We start from the raw sequence: 26201 nt of genomic DNA on the forward strand, positions 1-26201 counted from the left end.
TACAATAGCACAGCAGAGAGGACTCCTCCATCCTTCTCATCTTGTGTGGATGGGGGAAGCTGTTCATTTTTTTCAATCAGCCCTCTGACTGATCAAGAAAAAAAAAAATAAAAAGTCATCTATGGCTATCCTTAATTTGATGAAGGACTGTGCATAATAAACTTAAATACATGCAATTGTCAACCTTTTTCATAGAATATTATTTCACTTCTTTTCCATCTTTGTTTTGCATATCAGTGCTACTGTTCTCCAGTCTTATTCTTCCACTTCCAGTCTTCCCGTGTGAACCCAAGCATCAGCTGTTTGTCATTGCTCTGGACTGGCTTGTTGAAAGCAACAATGATCAACCACAGCTGCTTGTAGTCACTGCACATGTGTGAGGATGACAATAGCACTCCTAAGAGACAGTTGTCACCCCTAACAGGAAGTGCCTGAACAAGGAATGTCCTTTATAATCAGGCATTATTTTTATTTAAGTTGTAAATTTAAACAATAGAAAAGAATTTCTAAAATCAATTTAGCATGGCAAATCTTATATGGGGCTTTAAATGCACAGTAACTAAGCAAAGAGTACAGAATCAATTCAAATCAATTGGCTGTCTTTTTACCATGCCTTTTTTAGTGGGGAAGCACAAAAGCACCCCCGTGTATGAGACATTATCAAAAACAAACAAACCCATTTTATGGAGTCTAGAATAGATGAATCCTGAACATGAAAATATTGATGATGACCATGAAAATATTGAGGCTGATTTGCAAATGCAGTTGAGAATCTTCACTTAGTACACCAAGCGAAGATTTGCTTCAACTATCCATTCACATGAAAAGCAAATTCTTGATTATTTATTTCACATAAATGGGTATTCAGTGCAAACACAGCTACAATTTATTGAGTGAAAAAACTCAACTCTTTTAGTAAATCCTCCCCATCACTCACTGGTGAGAACTACAAGTAGCATGATGCTACTTGTAGTTCTGCAACAATTTGGAAACTCACCAAACTGTCAGCACTTGTCCTTCATCAAAAGCACAAGGGGCTGAAGTTACTTAATTTTTAATTATTGCAGACTTTGTGTAGCAATAAAAGTTTATCAGAAAAAATGTTTTATTTCCTCATCTCCCGCGAAAGTTCAAATAATTTAAAATACAAAATGTTGTCAAATTAAACTCAAGCTAATAATTAGCAGGGACATTGTACAAAACACAAAAAAGACGAGTATCATTACATTTCTGATCACCGCATTTGCGGTCACCCTCTACCCCAATAATAAGTATCAGAAAAGTCAAAGTACCCCCTAGACTTTAAAAACCAATTTCCCCATTCAGTGCTTGGAATTATGCGGTTGTAATGAGCTCCAGGGTCCATATATATGTAGAATCCTGAACAATTCTACTTACAGCTGCACAAACATTTACCTCTTTGAGTAAAACAAATGTAATGGTTACCTAAGCAGTTCCTGAGAAGAGTCCATATCACATAAAAAAACAAATATGTTATAATTAAGTCTATAATTTGAAGATGTTGTCCCAAACCTTTCAAGTCCTAATGATTTATGATCAAGGTCCTTGACAAAGGTGGGCAGATATGGCTTTAAAGTACAGTCCACAGATAAAAATGCCCATGTCTCCTTTAGTCTTCCACTGAGCTGCTAGCACTCTGGCTCTTCCATAGCTCCAACTACAACTGGCCAGCTAGACTCCACATCATCTGATGCCCATTACCAAGGTGGACAATCCAGTCAGGAAAGGAAGGGCTTCTGTTTCACAGTTAGAAAAAAGAAAGTGAAAGTTTCACTGAGTGACAGCATTTGTCATTGGGCCCACATTGGTGCCAGACAAGGACATCATGTGACCCATAGAGGGCACTGGGCTCAGGGGATCCTGTCCATTTGGCCCATTCTGAGTCTGCTGGATTCTTTTCTTGTTAATCTTTCGTTCTTTGGCCCTTCTGTTCTGGAACCAGATCTTCACCTGAAATTGAACAATATGTCAGATACTTTGGTAACAGCATTAACATTTCTTCATATTTTTACCCTTTTATTACTCTCCTCAAATAATCAGCAATTGTACAGGTTATATGTCTTTACTGATTTCCAAATGTTATGGAACCAACTTATAAGCAATCAATAATACTATTCATTACCATTGCCTGAAAAATTCCATGTATTGACTTTAAGGCACTTTGACTTTAGAACTGCACTGCCAATATTATGACCAGGTATGGTCTCTCCCCAGTAGCAGATTTTCAATTTGTAAAATAAATGTGTGAAAAAAAATTAAGCTGTGTCCATTTCAAATATCCAATGATGTGCTAGCAAAAATCCTGTTGTTTTTGTTTAATATTTGTCACACGATTGGCTATTCATAATTTAAACAGGTTAACCTTGTTTACTAACTTTCACTTTACTGACTGAATATCCCCTTCATCTAATAAAACATACCCACAATCTGCATGGATTTTGTATAGTCTAGCTATATTTGCAAGGGTCTCCTCTAACAACCATATTGGTTAGTTAACTATCTCCTCTCCAAAACATTTCTTTCTGTGTGCTTATGTGTGAGTATGGTAATAAAGCAGTGTTTATCCAGCCATAGATGGTTTTAATCTCAGGCTGGTTAAGCAGGGACTGGCCAAGATTCAAACCATCTATGGGCAGGCTGATTGTAACCAAGTCAATCCATTGATCGACTTGGGTGCAATCAGCATGTCAGTTTTTTACATGCGATTATTGCCAGTGGTTACAGTTGCTAGCGATAATCTCTGTGTTCTCCCAGCTGTGCTGATGGGGGAATCAAATTATTTTCTTTCCTGCAACCCAAAGGTTGCAGGAAAGAAATATGCATCATCTATAGTCTACCTTAGATTGCAGGTGATCTAACTGCTACAAGCATAAGAAAGCATTGACCTAATTGAGTTATTTCTCTTGCATGCTCTGTAAGGCTCCATGTACACTGGAATGTTTTTCTGCTGGCAGCAGAAAAACACTAATCACGGCAAAAATGCATGCAAACACGGTACCATGTTTAGCACTTTGGTTTTATTCATTTCATTAGCCAGAGTACTTGCCATTGCAATGAATAAATGCTCAAGCGGTAAACTTAGTGTACACAAAATTTTGCCACATTTAGCAATTTTTGGCCAAAAACGTTCCTTTCCTGAATGCAATTCTTCTGCGTTCAGAAGAGGGATGCTTAACTGCCTCTAAACTCTGCTGCTGTTAAACTCTGATAATAGTCTATGTGTACATTGACACATAGGCTTTTATTGAGTTGAGTTCAGGGGCCTTGGCAAAAAAACACCAAAAGCTCTTGAACTCACTATTCTGAGTAGCATCCCCTGACCAAGCTGCAGGAAAGACCAATCAGCCAGGATGGCTTCTCTCAACCAGTCACGATTGATTTCATCTGCTACAATGATGCACTTTTTATACAATGATCTTTCAATGGCCAGGTCTATGAATACTTTTGTTCTCTTAAAGGTAGCCAAACCTGGGTAGTTCTGGCCCTTTTTTTAGTAATGATCTGACCACTGTAGGGAAAATGGACTAATTTTGCAGATGGCAACTTGAAAAGATCTGTGCAATGTGTGTCCCTATACCAGCATTGGTCAGCCAAGATTTCTCCAGAGGTTGGTAGGGGTTCCTCTCAGATAAGTAACCTCTGCACAAATGATTCTTCTAGCTATCTATGAGGAGGGAATTTTTCTCAGTGACCACAAATGTAAAAAGCGTTGTGACCATCATGCTAATGTACCATTAGTTATACATATAGCAAATATTAGCAGGGGTTCCCTGAAAGTGGAAAGTTATTTCAAGGGTTCTTCAATGTTAAAAAGGTTGAGAAAAGCTGCTCTATACAAAAGTAATTTCGCCATCCACACAACTGAGGTGGATGGAGGAATCCTCCCCACAGTGCCATTGTATTCTGAAAGCAGGATTCTTCTGCTGTCAGAATACTCCGATCAGCAGGTACAGTCCATTGGCTGCAGTCACTGATCGAGAAAAAATTTCTAACAAGCCCAATCCACCTATGGCCAGCTTCGCTCATCAAAGGTTTGTATTGAAGTAGCTCACAAAAAATGCTATAAGCTATTGTATGTTGAGTATTTCCCTAAACATTTCAGTTTGCTTCCTATCTCAGTCACATCTGTGTCATTCAAAGTGTGACAGCGCTGAAAGCTGAAAATTGGCCTGGGCAGGAAGGGGGTATAAGTGCCCTGTAGGCAAGGGGTTAATAGTAGTCTTCTATTCTATATTCCCTATATAAAACAGTGATATCTGTACACTGAGTGGCATCCAGTGTACAGATATCAGTGTTATATATAAGGAATAGCACTCAGTGTACAGATATCTGTGATATATACAGTGGCTTGAAAAAGTCTCATGACTGAAATGTCCCCCATGTGGTCATGTCACAATGTATTCCCCCCCTGAAATGTTCCCCATGTTGTCATATTACAATGTATTCCCCCCCTGAAATGTTCCCCATGTTGTCATATTACAATGTATTCGCCCCCAAAATGTCCCCCATGTTGTCATGTTACAATGTATTCCCCCCCTGAAATGTCCCCCATGTTGTCATGTTACAATGTATTCCCCCCCTGAAATGTCCCCCATGTTGTCATGTTACAATGTATTCCCCCCTGAAATGTCCCCCATGTTGTCATGTTACAATGTATTCCCCCCCCTAAAATGTCCCCATGTTGTCATGTTACAATGTATTTATTTGGATTGGATGTGATAGACCAATACAAAGTGGCACATAATTGTAAAGTGGAAAAATGAGAAATGGTTCCAACATTTGTGACCAATAAATCTGTGAAAAGTGTGGCGGCATTTGGTTTCGGCCTCCTGGAGTCAGTATTTTGTAGGACCCCCTTTGGCTGCAAATTCATCTACAAGTCTTTTTGGGGATGTCTCTCCCAGCTTTGCACATCTACAGAGGGACATTTCTGCCCATTCTTCTTTGTATAATCACTCAAGCTATGTTATTGGATGGAGAGTGTCTGGGAACAGCAATTTTCAGGTCTGGCCACAGATTCTCCATTGGATTTTGGTCTGGACTGTGACTGGGCCATTCTAACACATGAATATGCTTTGTTTAGAAAGTTTGGAGACCCCAAATTTAGATCAAAGGGCCAGTTTACTGTCCTTCAGGTTTTTGGGGGCCGGACTGTGGTCTTTGGGATCAGAAATTGTCCTGACATCAATGGGAGTAAACCATGCATATTTATTATTAGGAGGAGGAATAGCATCCCACCTTTGGTGTCAATGGGAGGAATAGTGCCCCATCGTTGGTATCAGTGGGATGAATAGTGCCTTATCATTCATGTCAGTGAAAGGAATAATGTCCTATCATTGGTGTGAGTGGGAAGAATAGTGCCACATCATTGGTGTCAGTGGGAGGAATAGTGCCCTATCATTGGTGTCAGTGGGAGGAATAGTGCCCTATCATTGGTGTCAGTGGGAAGAATTGTGCCCTATCATTGGTGTCAGTGGGAGGAATAGTGCCCTATCATTGGTGTCAGTAGAAGGAGTAGGAAAAATTCATTAAAACCTTCATTTTAAAATGTACCATTGTTGCGCTCTCTTTAATTTTAATTTTTTTTTCTTTATTTTGTGTAATAAACATTTATTTTGAACATACTGTAGAGAAATTCTGTGACAAACGCATGTATTGCGGGCAGTGTAATATGTAGGTGGGGCTGTTTGTGGGTGCGGATTGAGTGGGCAGGGACAAAGGGGGCCCCATGATCTCCTATTGCCTGGGGGCCCCATGAGTTGTCAGTCCGCCCCTGGTCGCATCTGTGATGTGCAATCTGAATTTGCCATATGTAATGCAAGAAAACAGTACTGAACAGCAAAGTCAAACAATGTAGCAGTTGTTGCTAATTTTTGTGGCAAAATGTAAATACTTTGTGGCATTAATCTTGGCATGGATACATTTGAATTTCTTCTTTTCACCAGAAAATGCACACAAGGACATTATTATGGCATGTATGACTTTATAAAAGCTAACATTTAAAGTACACCAAGAGTCCCAAGATTGTGTTCTTTTTTGTGCCTCTTGCCAATTGTACTGCTGCATAACAATAATAATAATTTGTCACCAAAAAAGTGAAAATAAATTTTTCCACCATCCATTAGGCTAGGTTCAGATGTAAGTGGGTGAAAATCATATGCTTCCCAGAACCTGCAGAAAAAATTAGCTGCTGTTAGCGGACGTGCAAGGGTGCCCTTAGTTCTTACACACATTGGAAACCACAGTGTATTTTCCTGTACTGAGCAATGTATAGCAATACGCAGCTTCCCTGCAGCTGAGGTTTTACAAAAGGTTCAGAGAACTTTTCCTACATTTCCCACAGGTTCATTTGAATGGGCTGTTGTGTCCATGCAAACGTGGCCACAGGGAAACTGAAATAATGTGAACCTAGCATTAATATTTTGGGGCAATAAAATGTAAATGTAAGTGTTAGGTTAGGATCAGGTTTAATTTAAGCTAGGCTAAAAGCTACCAAAGTTTAATGGTTCATTTTTAAGCATAAGTTAATGTGCTATTTTTTAAATAACACACGTCATACTTACCTGCTCTGTGCAATGGTTTTCCACAGAGCAGCCCCATTCCTCTCCTTCTTGGGTCCCCCACTGGTGTTCCTGGCTCCTCCCCCTTAACCAGTGCACTCAATAGCAAGCTTCTTGCTATGGGGGCACTGATCAGTGCTCTCTCCATAACCGCACTCTATCCTTCCATAAGGCACGTGTCCTTTTATCATGCAGCAGTAAATGACCGCTGCTCAGTTCTCCTCTGAATGCCTGTTCATGAAGCCGTGTAGATCGCTTCTCCTAATGAGGAGAGAAGCGATCTACAAATGCTTTGAACGCTAGAAAATGGCTGCTGTTACTACAGTTTCATAACAGGACACCTTAGAGCCATGTCTTGGCTCCAACCCCCCACCCTCTCCTCATTGGCTCACTGGTTGTGATTGACAGCAGTGGAAGCCAATGAATTCCACCGCTGTATCTCAGCCAATGGAGAGAGAGAGACCTGGGACAGCCAAGGCTCCTATGCACATCGCTGGATTGAGAGGGGGCTCAGGTGATTATTGGGGGGGGGCTGTGGGGGTAGCAGAACACAGAAGATTTTTACTTCAAGAAACCTTCAGCCTTTGGCTGTTACAACCACTTTAAGGGTTAAGTTAAAGTTCTAGGAGGAAGACCTGTACAAAGCAATGACAGGCTCACAGAAGACACAGACTTATGACACCATTTGCATGTATTTGCACATCCAGTTACCTGTGTTTAGAGCAGATGATTGGTCCTGGACACAATAAGGTTGATTTACTAAAACTTGAGAGTGCAAAATATGGTGCAGCTGTGCATAGAAACCAATCAGCTTCCAGGTTTTATTGTCAAAGCGTAATTGAACAAGCTGAAATTAGAAGCTGATTGGCTGCCATGTACAGCTGCACCAGAGTTTGCACTTTCCAGTTTAGTAAATCAACCCCAATGTGTTGAAGTGTGAATTAACAGTGCCTGGTTTTATGGAAAGATCTCACAGTGTTCTCCTAGCTGAATCATTTGGAGGTCTTGGCTCCCAGGTGACCCACTCATGATCAAATGACCGCAGAGACTGCAGCTTCCAAATGTTATAGCCAAAGCCTAATTGAACAAGCTGAAGTTAGAACCTTTTTGGCTACCATGTACAGCTGCACCAGATTTTGCACTCTTCAGATTTAGTAAATCACCATCCACTTGTATTTATGGCTATATAAATACTTTACAAGTGTTACAGGAATGTCTTGATATAAAATAATTATTCATGAATGGTTCCTCTCACATTGATCGTTTAGCAACTTTAATTTAATTTTAAAGTGTTATTAAACCCACAACAGTAAAATCAGTCTGTATATGCAGTAAAGCATGCTTGTTATACTCACTGTGGAACTTAAAAGGGTTAATCCTCTGCATTGTAAAGGATGTTTGATCCTGTCTTCTCTGATCCTCCCCTTCTGCTACTGTCCCCGACTCATCTCCTGATAGAACAGAGCCTTGGGGGCAAGCTGCACATGCACAGTTTGGTGTGTATGGCTAGAGAGTTTTTTTCTTGAGAGGGTGCATGGGATCTGCACAGGGCAAATCAGCGCTGTCCAGACAGAGGGTCAGGGGTCGTGCAGTCTCATAGGACAGTGAGGGGAAAATGAAAACTCCTCCTAAAAGCTTTAACCAGTGCTCTCCTGAATACTGATAGAAGTCACAAGACTGCTCTAACTGCTGATAAGAAAAAGGTATTTAGCAGTTTATATTTTTTAAAATAATTGCATTTCCATGTTGTGTGTACTGTGTGAGACCAGATATAGTGAATGCAGGCTCCTGGGTTTAGTAGCACTTTAACTCTTATTTTGACATCTTTTGTTTATTTTTCGTTTGTTTTTTCAGAAGCATTTGAGCCTTCCCGCAAAATAATGAGTTCAAATTACACTTACACATCCCAGCCATTCACTGTTGGGATTATTTATTAAAACTGGATGGGAATGCAGGCTGCACCTTTTCTCCCTCTCCCGAATGCCCAATATATAACTATCTAAATAAATACACACACACAATCTTTAATGGCAAAATTTTAGGCCGCGGCACTTTATTGGTTTCAATAAATAAATAATAACAAATACTATAAATAATTCATTAATAATCAAGTTTATACTTCTCTTATCAAATAACAATCAAATAGCTCAGTCGTTAAGGACTCAAGCTCAAACTGAATAAATATAACAACAGTCCCCCCTTTAAATGTAAAGGGTGACAATACCACATAACGTGCCTTGCGACAAAAAGAGGAGGGGGGGAAGGAGCTCGTTGCATGGACACTGATCAGCTGGCAATCTCCTGCCGATGGAGATCCTTTATATAATGAGCCCCACTTTTTAGAACTTTCCACTAGTCATGTGACGTTCTGGAATTTTCTCCCAGGTCACATGCTTCTTGTTTTCCCGCCCTAACTCTCTTTAAAATTTAAAGGCACAGTAACTTTTTATATATATGTATATACATATCTCATTTTTTTTTTTTTTTTTTTAATTAAAAGAGGGAGAGGTGGCTACCTACCCATGTTATCTGGCCCAAATGATTGATCCCTCTTAATGCATGGTGCAAAAATCTGGTGCAGCTCTGCGTGGAAACTAATCAGCTTCCAGGTTTTATTGTCAAATCTAATGGAACAAGCTGATGATTGGCTACCATGCACAGCTGCACTAGATTCTGAGTGCACCAGTTTTAGTAAATCTCTCCCCAGGATCCAAATCCCCAGTCACACTGGATGCGAATCAGCATACGATTTGCATGCCATGAAACGTGCAATTCGCATGCCAAGTCACACCCTATTGTCTGCAATTAGTGCGGTCATGTCGGTGCGGTTCCGACTTGGTCGGAGCTGCACTGGTTTCTAAAGTAGTACATGCACTACTTTTGGTGTGATTTGCATAGACATCTGTGTCAGATGTCTTGCAAATTGCACCGGAAATCGCATTTCATCAGACTTTGAAATCGTGCGATTTCACTGTAAGTCGCATGATTTCATAGTCGAGTTTAGTCGGGTTTGTGTATGACCGGGGTGTAAGTGTTCTACTTATAAAGCAAAGAATGTGACTTTGATAATTCTTTGGTTGCGAACCATCCAGGTGCATGTGTTTTCAATGGGATTAAATGATTCTCCACCAGGAAATGTTTGTGAACATAACATTCTCTGTTTTATACATATTAATGCTGGTAAACATTTCATTATACCATATTGTACCAATATACTGTAATGGGTACACTTCACAGGACTCATGAAATCAATTAAAACCTTCAATAATTGGTGTAAATGGTTTCAATGGTTTGATTTACTAGAGAAGTAGAGAATATTTACTTTTTCAGAAGTTTAGTGAATATGGTGAATGTATGAATGTTACTGGGTGTTCAAACTGAACACAGCTTCACCTGGTTCACTTAAAGGTGTCCGTTTATGACACAGAATAGCTGAGATTCAGAGGATCGCAGCTATTCTCTGGTCATTCACAGTTTATGACACCCAGGAGAATATGTTCAGCCCCTCTCTGGAGATCTGTGTTCTCCCTCCAGCTTCTCCAGCCCAGAGCTGGAGAATCGGAGGGACTGAAAACTAAACAGAGATAATTTACCTCTGCTTAGTAAACTGATCTTTTACTGTAATCTTGCGAGGTTATAGTAAAATCAGCCGTTTTCCAGCGTTTGTAGACCGTTCTCCCTTCGTTTGGAGAACTGATCTATATATGCTTCTTAAACGGCATTCACAGGAGAACTGAGCAGCGATCTATTACTGCTGGTTCATAAACGGACATACTATTTGAATATTCTACACTCCTGTAGTAAATCAACCCCACTGGTCATTTACTAAAGGTGTAAATAGACTGTTTACTCACCAAAGAGTATGTTCACTTAGATTAGTAAATAAGGTGAAGCTATGTCCACTTTAAATACTCAGTGATTTAAAGTCAGAAGAAAAAAAACAGGATACTTCCTAGCACATAATTGAATGATTAAAGTGAAACAGCTTTACTTTCTTTTCAAAGCACAGTGATCAGTCATTACTATTATCACTCCATAGATGTAAAACCAACCTAGCATGAGTAAAACACAGACTGTTTATGTAATACTTGCAATAGTGCTAGTTAATACTGAAATCATAGTTAATTGCATAGGAAATGATAATGCATATTTTATAAAATCATTGCATTATATTAATTAATTATAAAACAGATATGTAATGGTTTGCCAGATTGTGATTATACAATTCTGTCTCTATAGTTTTTTGTGACATTGTAATCATCATCTACAAAAGATACCTTGTACAAATGGTATTTTCTAGGTGAACAAATATTCAGTTCAAATCACTGATCTCTCCAGACTGCTATCATAGGTGTCCTTTTATGAACCAGCGGTAATAGATCGCTGCTCAGTTCTGCGGCATTCTCGGAGAACACAGTTCTCCTGTGAATGCAGTTTATGAAGCAGTTCTCCAAACGAAGGGAGAGCGGTCTCCAAACGCTGGAGAACGGTCTACAAACTCTGGAAAACGGCTGATTTTACTATAATCTCGCGAGATTACAGTAAAAGATCAGTTTACTAAACAGAGGTAAATTATCTTTGCTTAGTTTGCGGTCCCTCTGATTCTCCAGCTCTGGGCTGGAGAATCTGGAGGGAGAACACAGATCTCCAGAGAAGGGCTGACATCTCCTGAGTGTCATAAACTGTGAATGACCAGAGAATAGCTGAGATCAGTTGAATCGCAGCTATTCTGTGTCATAAAAGGTTTCCATGGGCAATGAGTATGTTGGTGAGAACCAGGAGCTGAGGATGTTGGTTCACAATGTAATGGTAAAAGCAAACACCCACCTTCTAGTATGGTAAAGCCAATCTAATGCTGGTAAGCTGAAGAAGCACCCACCAGGTCACAAGTACCCACAAGCACACTATTCACTCCGTCATATGCCACAATTGCCCAGCTACCAGTTTGGAACTTTCCATATTAATATGTGGCCCTTGGTATATCCTTTTCTCTGCCCTTTTACTAATGATGACCATCTGTTGCATGCTCTGTTACAAAGCACTGCACAAAAATCTGGCAATAGTAACAATTTTGTTAGCATATTGTGGCACTTGTGTCCCATCAGAGAGATCAAACTGCAATACACAATTTCACAGGTGATGTGTCAGCATTGGCTAGGAAATGCAACATCAGTATTACAAAATAGTGCACACCCTTTTTTCAGTTTTGGTCCTGTGGGGTTTCAAATTAATAACGAGTTTTGAAAATCTTTGTTCTTGTTTTTTCTTATTTTTTTATTTTATTTATCTATGCTGCTATTTTATTTATTTGATTCTAACAGTTAGAAATTTAAAATATTTTATTTTATTTTTCAAACATACTAATTGTTTTTTTACTGCTACTAACACACACTGCTACTACTTTTTACTACTACTTACGTTTACTACTAGTACAATTCTTGTGTTTTTAGCAAATGATTCAGGGACCTGTAAAAAGGTATATATAATTTGCAAAAGTTAAAAGTCTCAAGTGTATTATTTCAGTGGCAATTGATGACCTGGTTCTATATGGAGAGGTTCTGCAACAGCCCATGAGGTAACATGTCACAAAATGAATGTATAGGTCTTTTTTTTCCCCTGGTGTGCTGGTATGCAGAACTGCTACAATCTCATACCCGACCCCCTTGATTAATGTGAATTTCTGTCACCTTTCCATGACATAATAAAAGGTCATGGTTAATGCCATGGCAGCAGAGTCCCTTATCAGGTGCATTAGGACCACATTCATTTCCCTCAATGACATACCTGTCGTTCAGAGAGTCCCAGATTGACCGCCAGCTCTGACTTCCTCCTGATGGTGATGTACCTGCTGTAGTGGAACTCCTTCTCCAGCTCCAGCCGCTGGTGGTCCGTGTAGACCACCCGATACTTGTCCTTTGTTCGGGTTTTCCCTGCTGTACAAGAGTAGAACATTAATTGACCCTGTCCCAGACTTATCCATGGGCCACAACCCCTGCCAAGATCATTGGACCACCACCAAGGCATATTGATGACCTCTGTCTTAGTCCTGCAATGCTCTAATAAATACCCCACTGTTACCAAAATAGCATATTCCATTCTAACCTACCTCCAATAATAAACCCATAAACAGGCTATAGGAAATTCAAAAATCCCTCATTGAGTATCTAAAACTATAACAGACTTGACTGAAACATACTATTGTAAATATTTATTATAAAAGAAATAACTCATTCTAAATGGAAAAAAAATAACAAAAAGTTCAAAACAAAATTTGTTTGTGTATCTGAAAGGAACGCTGGCTACGAGAATAATATCGTAATCAAAAGGAAAATAATTCGTTATTAAGGGAATAATTATATTCTACAAAATCTGGGTGTATGAGACGAACAGGTAAATATGATGGCAATTATTGAAAAGGGAAATAATTATTTAATAAGTAATATTTTAAAAAAATATACAATCCCTGGAACACGATTGGGTATCTGAAATGAGCACAGGCTAGGTAAAAGAAAAAAAAAAGGTATTATTATGGGAACTTAAATATTACAAATTTAAAAAAATGCTGAATATTGGAAGTTAAGTCAGACTTAAATAACTAACTCTTTAATTCTTTTTGTTTCGTATTAATTTATTTATTTTATATTTAAATGAACAAAACATTAAAAATAATAATAATCTTTTATACGGCATATTTTTGTGAGTCGCGCTGAAATTAAAATATGAGTTACAAAATTAAAAAAAAAAAACTATTGTCCATTTTACCGGTATATTATTATTACAGGTGCAATATATTCATTTATAATACAACTAATAAGACGCAATAAAATAGTAGTAGTAGCTGTTATTATAATTACTATTATTATTTAAGATGAAAAAGAAGAAAAAGAAGAGGATTTTAAAAGAAGTTTATTTTTTATTACTAGCAGTATTTTATTTTAGCTTTAGCTGAGCTAAATAATAATAATAACAACAATAATAATAGTTGTATAACCTGCTTCAAATTCTCAATGGTAAATGAATGGTTTCCTGTGATTATGTGATACGTTAGTCCCAGGGACTCCACCTGCCAAGTTCCAGCAGCACGTGGCTCCGGCAGGCAGTGCTCCCGTCACTTCACCTTCTATTAATGTAGTGGCAGTTGACTTCATTAGAACAACACATTATTTATGTGAAATGCGGCAATTGCTCGTTTCCAGTGCTATTTAAAGAAAGCTGTAATCCACAAAGCCATATAAACGACACCCATATTCCAACTAATCATCGTTAATATGATGGGTGCTGTAAAAGGGCCAATTAGCACCCAGGACATTTGAAAACCACAATTTACAGCACCTCTCAAGCATGCTGATAAATGGGATTGTACCTGCATGGCAGACCCTTATTTTTACCCAGAATCCAGCAGGATACTACAATTACCCAACGAGATTTTAAATAGATTTCCCCACATACATACAGATCTTAGGAGCCCAAAGGTTTCCTCCTCACCTGAATGGAGGCTGATTTACTAAAGTGTTTTAAAAATGTTCACACAATGTTGTGAGTCACTTCAATTATCAAATCATTTGAAAACAAAAAAGAAAAACTGTTTACTTATTTTTATCTGCGCATATAATTAACATGAACATTCACACAATTCAGTAATGAAATATTCTCAAATTCTTAATCAGCCATTTTGTTATAAAATGGGTTCTCTTGGAATAAATTCTCACCTATGGCCTTATAAAAGAGACAAATCTCTATTGCATTTTACTTATATTCATTTAGATATCTTTTTGTTACACGTTTTGTTTAGTCATTTGGATAATTTAGGTGTAATTTCGTTTTTTTACGAATGTTATTATATGATCAGGTTGTATACAATCTATTTGTCGATATTTTAGCAGTATTAGTTTATAGTTTATATATTATAATAGAATCCAAGTTATCAGCTGACTGTTGTTTTAGCTATGAAACAGTCAAATTCGTTTATCTGGTAGCAATTTTGTATTGTGTATGATCAACTCATGCATTTTTATATTACGGTGTCCGTTTATGAACCAGCAGTAATAGATCGCTGCTCAGTTCTCCGGCATTCTCGGAGAACACAGTTCTCCTGTGAATGCAGTTTATGAAGCAGTTCTCCGAACAAAGGGAGAGCGGTCTCCAAACGCTGGAGAACGGTCTACAAACTCTGAAAAACGGCTCATTTTACTATAATCTCGCGAGATTACAGTAAAAGATCAGTTTACTAAACAGAGGTAAATTATCGCTGCTTAGTTTGCGGTCCCTCCGATTCTCCAGCTCTGGGCTGGAGAATCTGGAGGGAGAACACAGATCTCCAGTGAAGGGCTGACATGATCTCCTGAGTGTCATAAACTGTGAATGACCAGAGAATAGCTGAGATCTGTTGAATCGCAGCTATTCTCTGTGTCATAAACGGAATCAATTAGGTATTTTCATTTTGTGTTGTTTATTGTATGTGTTGATATTTAGTAATGTACTATTGTATATATGTATTAGTAACTTTAATTATGTGTTGTTTATTGTATGTATTGATATTTAGTAATGCATTATTGTATATATTTATTAGTCATTTTAAATATGTGCAGTTTGTTGTATGGATTGATATTTACCCATGCACTATTGTATATATGTATTTGTCTTTTTAATTATGTGTTGTTTATTGTATGTATTGCTATTTACCAATGTGCTATTGCATATATTTGGTAGTCATTTTAATTATGTGCAGTTTGTTGTATGGCTTGATATTTACCCATTCACTATTGTATATATTTATTAGTCATTTTAAATATGTGCAGTTTGTTGTATGGATTGATATTTACCCATTCACTATTGTATATATGTATTTGTCTTTGTAATTTTGTGTTGTTTATTGTGTGTATTGCTATTTACCACTGCACTATTGCATATATGTATTGGTCGTTTTAATTACGTGTAGTTTGTTGTATGGATTGATATTTACCAGTGCACTATTGTATATATGTATTTGTCTTTGTAATTTTGTGTTGTTCATTGTATGTATTGGTATTTACTAATGCACTATTGTATATATGTAATAAACTTTGTAATTCTGTGTTGTTTATTGGATGTATTGATAATTCCCAATGCACCATTGTATATTGTAAGTATGTGTTGTTTATTCTATGTATTGGTATTTAGTAGTTCACTATTGTAAATATGTATAGTCTTTGTAAATACTGATTTTTAGCGATGCACTGTTGTACATATTTAAGTAATGAGTGTTTGTCAATACTTGTAGCTGCTTTTATTTTTATTTGGGATTGTGCTTGTTTTATGTATGTTGTGGTGCCAACGATGTTATTATGTGCAGCTGCATGGAAACACAAGTCACCCAAAGCTATATGTAGCTGTATCAGGTCTATATGGCATTTTGTACTGTTTTTTTGCCCTGTCGCAGCCATGTCAGCTATGTGGTGCTATCAGGAACTTCTAGTACCTGTCTTATCTGATCTAGAAGGTGTTTAATGCCTGCCAGGCTCTCTGATCACATAGATCTTAACAAAGCTCTACAAAGGCCCCCCGTGCAGAGACAAGCAGGATCAGAGGGAACTGGGCAGTGCTAATGAATGGAGGACACAGCCTCAGACAATGGATTACAAGCAGAGCTTATCAAAGAGGAGCCTTTAGAACATACATTCTGTTTGAATTACCTTCCACTGTCGGCCTCAGCTTTCATCCCCTGGCTTTTCACATTTACATAAGCAGCGAATTCTCAGGCACAGGTTTGAATAACCTCCCAACATATTCAAATGGAATGGCATGTAAAATGTCAGTGAAATATGGCTGATTTTCTTGTTGGCTTAATAATGCTCCTCTGTCTCAGACCCCCCTAGGGGAATTTACTGTCCCAACTTTCAGGAATCATATTAAAATACTTTTACAACCTGTGTAGCTCTAATTGTGACGTCACGACCTACCACATTTATAGATATTACATTGCTGATTGTATATTGAAATACATAAGAGATTATACTAAAGGACATAAACTCACTATGATTAATGTAAGGATGTGTTCACTTCATTTGTGCAAGACAGATTCCTGTACTTTTATCAAATTTCCTGCACATGATTAAGAACTGAATTGTATTCCCACATATTTACTAAAACTGGAGAGTGAAAAATCTGGTGCAGCTGTGCACGGTAGCCAATCAGCTTCTAACTTCAACCTGGAAGCTGATTGGCTACCATGCACAGCTGCAACAGATTTTTCACTCTCCAGTTTTAGTAAATCAACCCCACAGTGACCATTCTCTACTCCTTTAGTAAAGTGACACTATACTTACACCTATACAATCCGTGGATCCCTAGTATGGGGCCCTAGATACAGTACAGGTATTGAAATATATCCTCTAAAAATGTTTTGTTTTATTTAAATAAAAAATTAAGACAGCATTTTGCAAATAGTTTTTTACGGGTTTTTTTTCCAGCTGAGAGTAATTTGTAATCCAATCAACATAAAACATACATTATGAAATCTTATATTTCTGCTCTAAGAAAAGCAAAAAAAAAAAAAAAAACGAAAACCTATTGAAAAAAAAAAAATACAGATTAAAAAGAATAAAAATAATTAACACCGAGGTGTGAAGTGTGTTTCGTACACGGCAATACATTTTCCTCTACAGCCAACATAACCTCATTAGTTGATATACACATATATATATATATATATATATATATATATATATATATATATATATGAAAATAGTTCTGGAAATATATGGTATATGTAAAACTGAATAATTGCACAAACTGAACTTAGAAGCTGATTGGCTACCTTGCACACACACATATATATATATATATATATATATATATATATATATACCATATACCATATATTTCCAGTATAAAATATGTATATATAGGGAGAGAGATGAGGAGTGAGATCTTGTTAAATCTATCTCTCTCTATATAGATAGATAGATAGATAGATAGATAGATAGATAGATAGATAGATGGATAGATAGATATAGATATAACAAGATCTCACTCCTCTCTCTCTACATATTTTATACTGGAAATATATGGTATATATAGCTGTGTGTATATATATATATATATATATATATATATATATATATATATATATATGTGTGTGTGTGTGTTCAAGGTAGCCAATCAATTTCTAACTTAATTTTGTTCAATTATACAGTTATATATACCATATATTTCAAGAATTATTTCCAATTTTATATATATATTTAGAGAGAGAGATAACATAGTTGAAAGTGTTAAAATGTGTGAACTTCTTGCCCCTAACTGGTCTAACCAATCCTAAAAGATGGAAAAAGAGAGAAATCTTGTGATATATATATATATATATATATATATATATATATATATAAAGTATACTATATTAATATGAACTATATACTTTATATATATATAAAGTATACTTGTGGAAATAATCCTGGAAATGTATAGCATACACAACATTATATAAATAATGACATTGCTGTGATCAGGTTGCTCTTAGCTGGTCAATCCCTGTAGATAGGCGAATATTAGGAAGGCCTGCGCCACAAATCTTTCTTTACTGCCATGCTGTCTGTCCTTTTCCGGTCCCCAGGAAAGACAATGGGATGCAAGGTGTATATCAAAGCTATGCACACATGACAGATGGGTCTCCGGAGAATTACAGCCTGTCCACTCTTGTCTGCAATCAGCCTGCAGCTCCAAGGGGGCATTACCATGACAAGGGAGCGGGCGCCTGACTTTGTCGCCTCTTCAGAGGACATCAGAAAAGAAAAGTTTACACCGAGCCCTCAACTTTCCCTTCACCGCCCCTCGACCTCCACCCCCGACCCCCACCCATCACCATCAAACAGCCTCTTATCGCAGATGGGACAATGTGATCCCATTGTGGGGCAGGTTGCGAACACTTTTACATTTAATAGAAATTCTATATGGCCCAGATCCAATGTGTCCAAAGAAAGGGAAGCCTGGCACTGTTTACTGAAGTGTCCGGCACATCTCTATACTTTGTTCTCTTCTGTAAGACAATCAATGTTCTTATCGCCCCCACAGGTATCACCATTTATTCAGAATACAATCCACCTATTTATGTCATAGGCAGCTGATAAGATCACAGAGGTCCGCATTGCCCGGGGTAATTATATCCGCATCAGAAATATGGACTTTAGCCTGTTTGATGTGAGAGGCACCACATCAATCGTCCAGTCCCGGTCTGCCAGGATTGTGCAAATTGCAGACTGGAGGAAGCCGGCGGCTGGTGTATGGGGAGCGGGGGATACAAGTGGGGGGCTTGTCCCTGCAAATACCTGAGCGGACGTTATGGGTAACAGCACCATTCTGCTCTCTACATCACCTATAACATCAGCAATCACTAGAGCATGCTTGGCAGAGCCAGAAACCGAATCCTCCGGCTGATATCTGCTCTCAGCTTTATTGGCTCACATATCAGCTTAATGAGTCAGAAACGAATGTCAGCGGTGGGGGCCACGATTCATGACATTCTAATTGGTTATAAAATCTTTAAGTACCTTATAAGCACAGGACAAGAGATTTCTCAAGTGTTTTACTGGCCTGAAAAGACTGCTGAGCTGGAAAACCCTCACTGTGTGTTCAATACATGATATCATCCACCCATTACCTGCAGGAGGGATCTCATTACTACAACATAACATGACAGGTCTATCGACCTATCTATCTATCTATCTATCTATCTATCTATCTATCTATCTATCTATCTATCTATCTATCAATACAGCATATCCTCTCTCTTTCTTTCTTTCTTTCTTTCTTTCTTTCTTTCTTTCTTTCTTTCTTTCTTTCTTTCTTTCTTTCTTTCTTTCTTTCTTTCTATTAATAGCCCCAACAATACAGCATATCTATCTATCAATCTATCAATCTATCTATCTATCTATCTATCTATCTATCTATCTATCTATCTATCTATTAATAGCCCCAACAATACAGCATTATATATATATATCAGCAAGACTTCATATAGATTTATATATTTCAGCCTTATATTTTTAGATGATTTATGTCTATGTATCTCTCTATTTATGTATCGCTGAGATTTTAGCTTTATATATGTCAGCATTGTAAGCTATTTTCCTGTCAATGTTTCCTATATATGTGTTTGTCTTCGTCTGAATTACACGTGTAATAGTATAACTGATCCTTGGTCAGAATACATAAGAGTAAAATACAGGAGAAATACATCAATACAATAGTACGCCATTGATTCTGATTTGCATTATACTTGTGTCGGTAAATGGATTAATATGTATAAATACAAATACATTGATATGCAGAATCTATATATGAAATATATAATAGGAAGAGAAGAGCTGTGCCTTACCTGGGGTGCCCTGTGTGCCCGGCTTCCTCATCCACTCATAGTGGTGCCTCCTGTGGCCCTCTGCCACCCCTGGAGAGACTGGAGGCTGATGCCCAGCTGGTAGCACCCCAACACAGGGTGGCCCCTGGCCCTGTCCAGTTGGGTAGTCAGGCACAGGGCTGTAGCCCAGGCTGCCCCCTGGAGAAGGATTGATGGGAGTATGTCCTGTTGAGTAGGCAGTGTGGCACCAGTCCTCCCTGGGGGGCCCATAGGGTGTGATCCAAGGTGAGGCTCCAGAAGAAGGTGCTGCAGATTCTAAGCTCAGTCCGGGGTACCCCCCATAGTCAGGGTACTGGGGGGCAGTGGGGTAGTTCTGGATCCCAGGGTGGCCTCTCATAGATCCAGGGTACATGCCAACGTCCTTATCTCGGAGGTAACTGACATACATGATGGCAGCTGGTTGCCAGCTAGCTGCATACTGCACTCATCCCCTCTGCACTGTGCTCCTTCCCTGCTCTGCTCCTGGACGGCTCCGACTCAGACACTCCTAGACATGTCACTCCATTGGCCGACACTCACTGTCTACAAGGCTCTATTAGTAAGAGCACACCAATGGCAGGTGACGTCAGCGCCCCACGGAGCCCCCCTTGTCACCATTTGCATGTGGAGGGAGATAAGGAGAGGGCAGCGACCTGATCACACAGAATACTCCAGTCTTTATTGTTTAAGAGCTTCCTCCTTCCATGACAAACCTCTGCCCTTTACCCTCCAATCACGGGTTCAGAGAGCTCAACCTGTCCACAATCCCAGGGCTGGCCCCAAAAACAGTGCCAGGGGCCCAGGGAGGAGAACTACAGAGCCCAGCCTGCCCTGTGCCCCACTATGGGCATATAATTCATGGTATATATTTATATATGTATCTATAGATGGGACTGCAAGGCCTCGTCATAGTAGATTGTCACTGGAACTGCACATTACAAGAGGCACTTTACATCCACATGTCATATGCAGAAAGGGATGTATATATATATATATTATTTCTGTCTAAAATGTACATACAAGTTGTCTCTCTTTCTTTCTTTCTTTCTTTCTTTCTTTCTTTCTTTCTTTCTTTCTTTCTTTCTTTCTTTCTTTCTTTCTTTCTTTCTTTCTTTCTTTCTTTCTTTCTCTCTCTCTCTCTCTCTCTCTCTCTTTCTTTCTCTCTCTCTCTCTCTCTTTCTCTCTCTTTCTCTTTCTCTTTCTTTCTTTCTTTCTTTCTTTCTTTCTTTCTTTCTTTCTTTCTTTCTTTCTTTCTTTCTTTCTTTTCACCGTTAAACCATTTCTTTGCAAGTAGAGTTAAATATTTTTCATGGGGACAGATTTGGTTCTGGTGATACATATGAATGGTGATTCTATTACTTCCATCCTCAGCAGGCTTATAGATTTGCTGGGTTTCTATGTATTTCAATTGTCGGCAAATTAGAAATTCTTCGGAGATGTTACATACATCAGGGATGTAATGCTGATTGTACATATTGTTATAGACGGGTTCCCCTGAAATGTGTACCGGTGATATACAGAGATATGATTGTTTAGCCTGTCATGATTCATTTTCCTATCATAAATGCAAAGTGAAGGTCAATATTTTCTTATAGTAACAAATAACTGGGGCACATCTATATTTACTACTACTTGTAATTGATTTTTGTTAATATTATTATTATTATCATCATAATCGTCATCATGTATTTATTATTTCTTCTTCTTGTTTGTTTATTATTATTATTATTATTGTTACTACTACTATCATCATCATGTATTTATTGTTCCTTCTTCATGTTTGTTTGTTATTATTATCATCATGTATTTATTGTTTCTTCTTCTTCTTCATTTTGTTTTTTTATTATTATTATTATTATTATTATTATTATTATTATTATTACTACTATCATCATTATGTTTTTTTTATTGTTTCCTCTTCTTCATGTTTGTTTGTTTATTATTATTATTAATACTATCATCATCATGCATTTATTATTTCTTCTTCATGTTTGTTTATTATTAATATTATTATTATTGTTAATAATAATAATAATAATAATAATAATAATAATAATAATAATAATATTTTAACAATCACATAATTGAACCTTATCAGTGTTGTGTAATGCAGGGACAAGATCCTATATATATCTAGCCTGTTCGTCGTTAGCCATAATTTGGGATTTTACTTCGACGATCTATAGATATGTGACATTGTGACATTATTGAGACCTGGAAACAGCTAGTTTTGTTTCCTAGGGACGTTCCGAAGATTGGGAAACAGGTAAGTACTAGATATGAATAAATATTACAAGAGAGGCCAATACACACAATTTAAACCCGATCTTTCAGACATGTCACATACTTGATGATGAATCTTGAAGCTCCAGATATAAAGGATTACATCAAGCTATTGGGTGGAATCCCTCCATGCTTACCATAATCTTATCTCTCTTCCAGGACAGAAAGTGCCTAATGTTGCCTAAAAGTAATCGATTTATTATAGACAATCGGTCTAATTTTGCACATTACATTAGTGACTGGTATGAGAATATCAGCAATAAGACCCGCTATACACTTATCTGTAAGAACTATGCCCAATCTATTGCCAGTTATAATTCTGCCCTTCCTATATTACAGTCACTATTGTGCCAAATCAAATGTATTATTGACATATTATAGAGGTGTCTTTGATCCACGTTGCCCATAGCCCAGTGTAGTTTCCTCTAAGCAACAGTACCTAGAGGAAACTACACTGTGTATGTATAATAGGTATACGATATAATAGGTATAAGATATAAAAAAAATAACAAAATAATTATATATATATTTATTTAGAATATATACAATAATTATAGCTGATGGTGTATTATTTCAGAAAAAAGGGTGTTTATTTTATATAAATTCTCTTTCACATGATTTAGCACTCTCCATCAAATGCTTCTCATTCACATTCCCACCTGCAGCCAGAAGTACAACGATTAGTTATGTTCTACAATTATACATGGGAGACAATGATCATGACTGACACATATCGATTACTGAGACACACATTGATAGAATTCATCACAGAAATGTTCCAACATGCTAGAGATTAGGTGTTGTTTATCCATAACTATTTGTAAACTAAGCTATGAAAGCTATGCAAAATAGAAAATGTGATTTAAGTTAAAGCCAGATACTGATGGAATTTGTGAAATGTTCCTAGAGATGACCTTAAGATGTATTTTCTGGGCGGACCCAAGAATACTAAGAATAAAATTCAAGTGAGTACCGATAAAAATCTATTGGTATGTCTTGACTGAATTTGACATTGTACTGATCAGTACAAACATACTGACATTTGCTACGTAGCTGAGCACAGCCAGTAATATATTGTAACCAGCCATACTGACTAGAAGAAAAGTGAGAGCTTTAAACTATATTTAACCCCAATCACTGAAATCTATAAGCTGATAATAAATGTGAATGTCATTTTAAAAGTAATTTTCAATGTTTTTAAACCTGCAGTTTTCATTAAAATAATACCTGGCAATCCTGACGTGAAAGTTCAATATAGGCAATTCCTATTATAGGGTCCTGGTACAGGGTGACCACTTTCTGTCCTACCTCCTAATAGTGTTCCTGTGTTGTCACTTTGTTATTCTTTTGATGGAGTGTATGCAGGTATGAACTACTCTTGCCACCATCAGGAAATCTGCCCTGAGAAAGAGAGTGTATGTAAACCAGAGTTAGCTGTAAAGAGGCTGCAGGAGATCAACAGTTCTGAGATGCAACCAAGAATTATTATTATTATTATTATTATACAGTATTTATAAAGCGCCAATAGTTCGCTCAGCGCTGTACATTACAAAGGGAGACAGAACATGTGACAGAACAATACCAATACAATGCAAAACATGAGGGGATCGAGGGCCCTGCTCTTTCGAGCTTACAATCTAGGAGGGAGGGGGTGGTGGCACAGGAGGAGATAGCTGTGGGGGATGGAGTGGTTGGAAGAGTGGAGGAGGTCGGCAAGTTAGCAGGGGGTGGGGTAGGCTTCCCTGAAGAGATGGGTTTTCAGGGTGCGCCTAAAGGAGAGGAGAGTAGGTGATAATCTGATGGGTTGGGGCAGGGAGTTCCAGAGGATGGGTGACACCCTGGAGAAGTCCTGGAGGCGGGCATGGGAGGAGGAGACCAGGGAACTAGAGAGAAGGAGGTCTTGTGAGGAGCGGAGTGTGCGTGTTGGGCGGTACTTGGATATTAGGTCAGAGATGTAGTACGGGGCAGTATGGTGGACAGCTTTGTACGTCAGCGTTAGGATTTTGAATTTGATCCGTTGCGCAATCGGAAGCCAGTGGAGGGATTGGCAGAGGGGGGTGGCGGAGACAGAGCGGTTGGAAAGGTGAATGAGTCTGGCAGCCGTGTTCAGGATGGACTGAAGAGGGGATAGCCAGCGGCGAGGCAGGCCAGTGAGGAGGGAGTTGCAGTAGTCGAGTCGTGATATGATGAGGGAGTGGATGAGCTGTTTAGTGGTTTCTGGGGTTAGGAACGTGCGGATTTTGGCGATGTTGCGGAGGTGGAGTCTGCACGAGTTTGTTAAAGATTGGACTTGGGGCTGGAAGGATAGGTTGGAGTCCAGAATGACACCCAGTACTCTGGCCTGCGGGGCGGGTTTGATGGTAGCGTTGTTGGATGTGATGGAGAAATCAATGGGGGGTGGTGTCCGGGCTGGGGGGAAGACAAGAAACTCGGTTTTGGAGAGGTTCAATTTAAGGAAGTGGAGCGACATCCAGTCTGATATGTCGCTCAGTAGGTGTGTGATTCGGGCTGAGACCAAGGGGGTGAGGTGGGGGGTTGAGAGATAGATTTGTGTGTCGTCGGCATAGAGGTGGTAGTTGAAGCCGTGAGAGTGTATGAGTTGGCCAAGGGAGGAGGTATAGATGGAGAAGAGAAGGGGCCCGAGGACAGAGCCTTGAGGGACCCCAACAGAGAGGGGGAGTGAGGGGGAGGTGGTAGCATTATAGGTAACGCTGAAGGAGCGTTGTGACAGGTAGGATGAGAGCCAGGAGAGAGCAGAATCTCTGAGGCCAAGGGAGTGTAGTTTTTTGAGGAGGAGGGGGTGGTCGACTGTGTCGAAGGCCGCAGAGAGGTCAAGGAGTAGGAGCACTGAATAGTGGCCATTAGCTTTGGCGGTTAGCAGGTCGTTGGAGAGTTTGAGTAAGGCAGTTTCGGTGGAGTGTAGGGGACGGAAGCCGGACTGTAGGGGATCGAGGAGGTTGTTGTCGTTGAGGTGAGAGCATAGGCGGGTGTAGACTAGGCGCTCGAGGAGTTTAGATGTAAATGGGAGCAGGGAGATGGGTCTGAGGTTGTTCGGGTCATTGGGGTCCAGGGAGGGCTTTTTAAGTATGGGGGTGATGTGTGCATGTTTCAGAGGGGAGGGGAAAGTGCCTGAGGAGAGGGAGAGATTGAAGATGTGGGTGAGGGAGCGTAGGATGGAGGAGGAGGAAGGTCGTAGGAGTTGTGAGGGGATAGGGTCGAGGGGGCAGGTGGTGAGGCGGGCATCAGAGAGGATCTTGGAGACTTCCTCGATGGTAGTAAGGTCAAAGGTGCGGAGTGTTGGGGGAGCTTCAGTATGAGGAATGTAGGGTGGGGTGGAAGAGGAGGTCAGAGCAGTGGTGGGGCCGTGGGAGAGGGGTGATGAGGGGGTAGCTGAGTGAGGGTGAAGGGGGTTGGAGAGAGTTTGAGCAGCGACGAAATCCCTGCGGGTTAAGTCGAGGGGGAGTGGGGATAAGGGGGTAGCTGTGTGAGAGGGGACAGGTTGAGAGGGCGTGTGAGTTGCGGCAATGTCCTTGCGAATTGTGTCAATTTTGTTTTTGAAGTGATTGGCAATCTCAAGGGCAGTGAGTGAGGTGCTGGGTGGAGGTGGGGGTGGAGAGAGTAGAGAGTTGAAGGCAGAGAAGAGTCGGCGAGGATTGGAGGAGAGGGCCTTGATGAGGGTCAAGAAGTAGGCCTGTTTGGCAGCATGGAGGGAGGAGGTGTAGGTGCGGAAGGCAGATTTGTAGCGGGTGAAGGCTTGTTTGGATTTGGTTTTGCGCCATAGTCGCTCCAGGGCACGACTTTGTCGTTTGAGGGTTTTGGTGTGATCAGTCTGCCAGGGCTGGAGCGGTCGGGGTCTGATGTTGCGTGTGGTTAAAGGCGCTAGTGAGTCAAGGGCTGTTGAGAGCGCGTTGTTGTAGGCGGTCAAAGCCAAGTCGGGGCAGGACAGGGGGAGGATGCGGTCGTGGAGT

At 39.2% G+C, this 26201-nt stretch overlaps 1 protein-coding gene across 1 annotated transcript; it reads right to left on the reverse strand.

The window, feature by feature from the left end:
• Window positions 1-445: 445 nt before the first annotated feature.
• On the reverse strand, window positions 446-20480 carry CDX2 (caudal type homeobox 2). The gene is made up of 3 exons (XM_089685840.1): window positions 19933-20480; window positions 12366-12514; window positions 446-1971 (listed from the first exon to the last, which is right to left on the reverse strand). The coding sequence occupies exons 1-3, from the start codon at window positions 20357-20359 to the stop codon at window positions 1792-1794; spliced, it is 756 nt and encodes a 251-aa protein (XP_089541966.1). The 5' UTR covers window positions 20360-20480; the 3' UTR covers window positions 446-1791.
• Between the last annotated feature and the right edge of the window lie 5721 nt (window positions 20481-26201).

Source organism: Staurois parvus, unplaced genomic scaffold (genome assembly GCF_062004578.1).
Source record: "Staurois parvus isolate SC_StPar_1 unplaced genomic scaffold, SC_StPar_1.0 ptg000387l, whole genome shotgun sequence".
Taxonomy (NCBI): Eukaryota; Metazoa; Chordata; class Amphibia; order Anura; family Ranidae; genus Staurois; species Staurois parvus.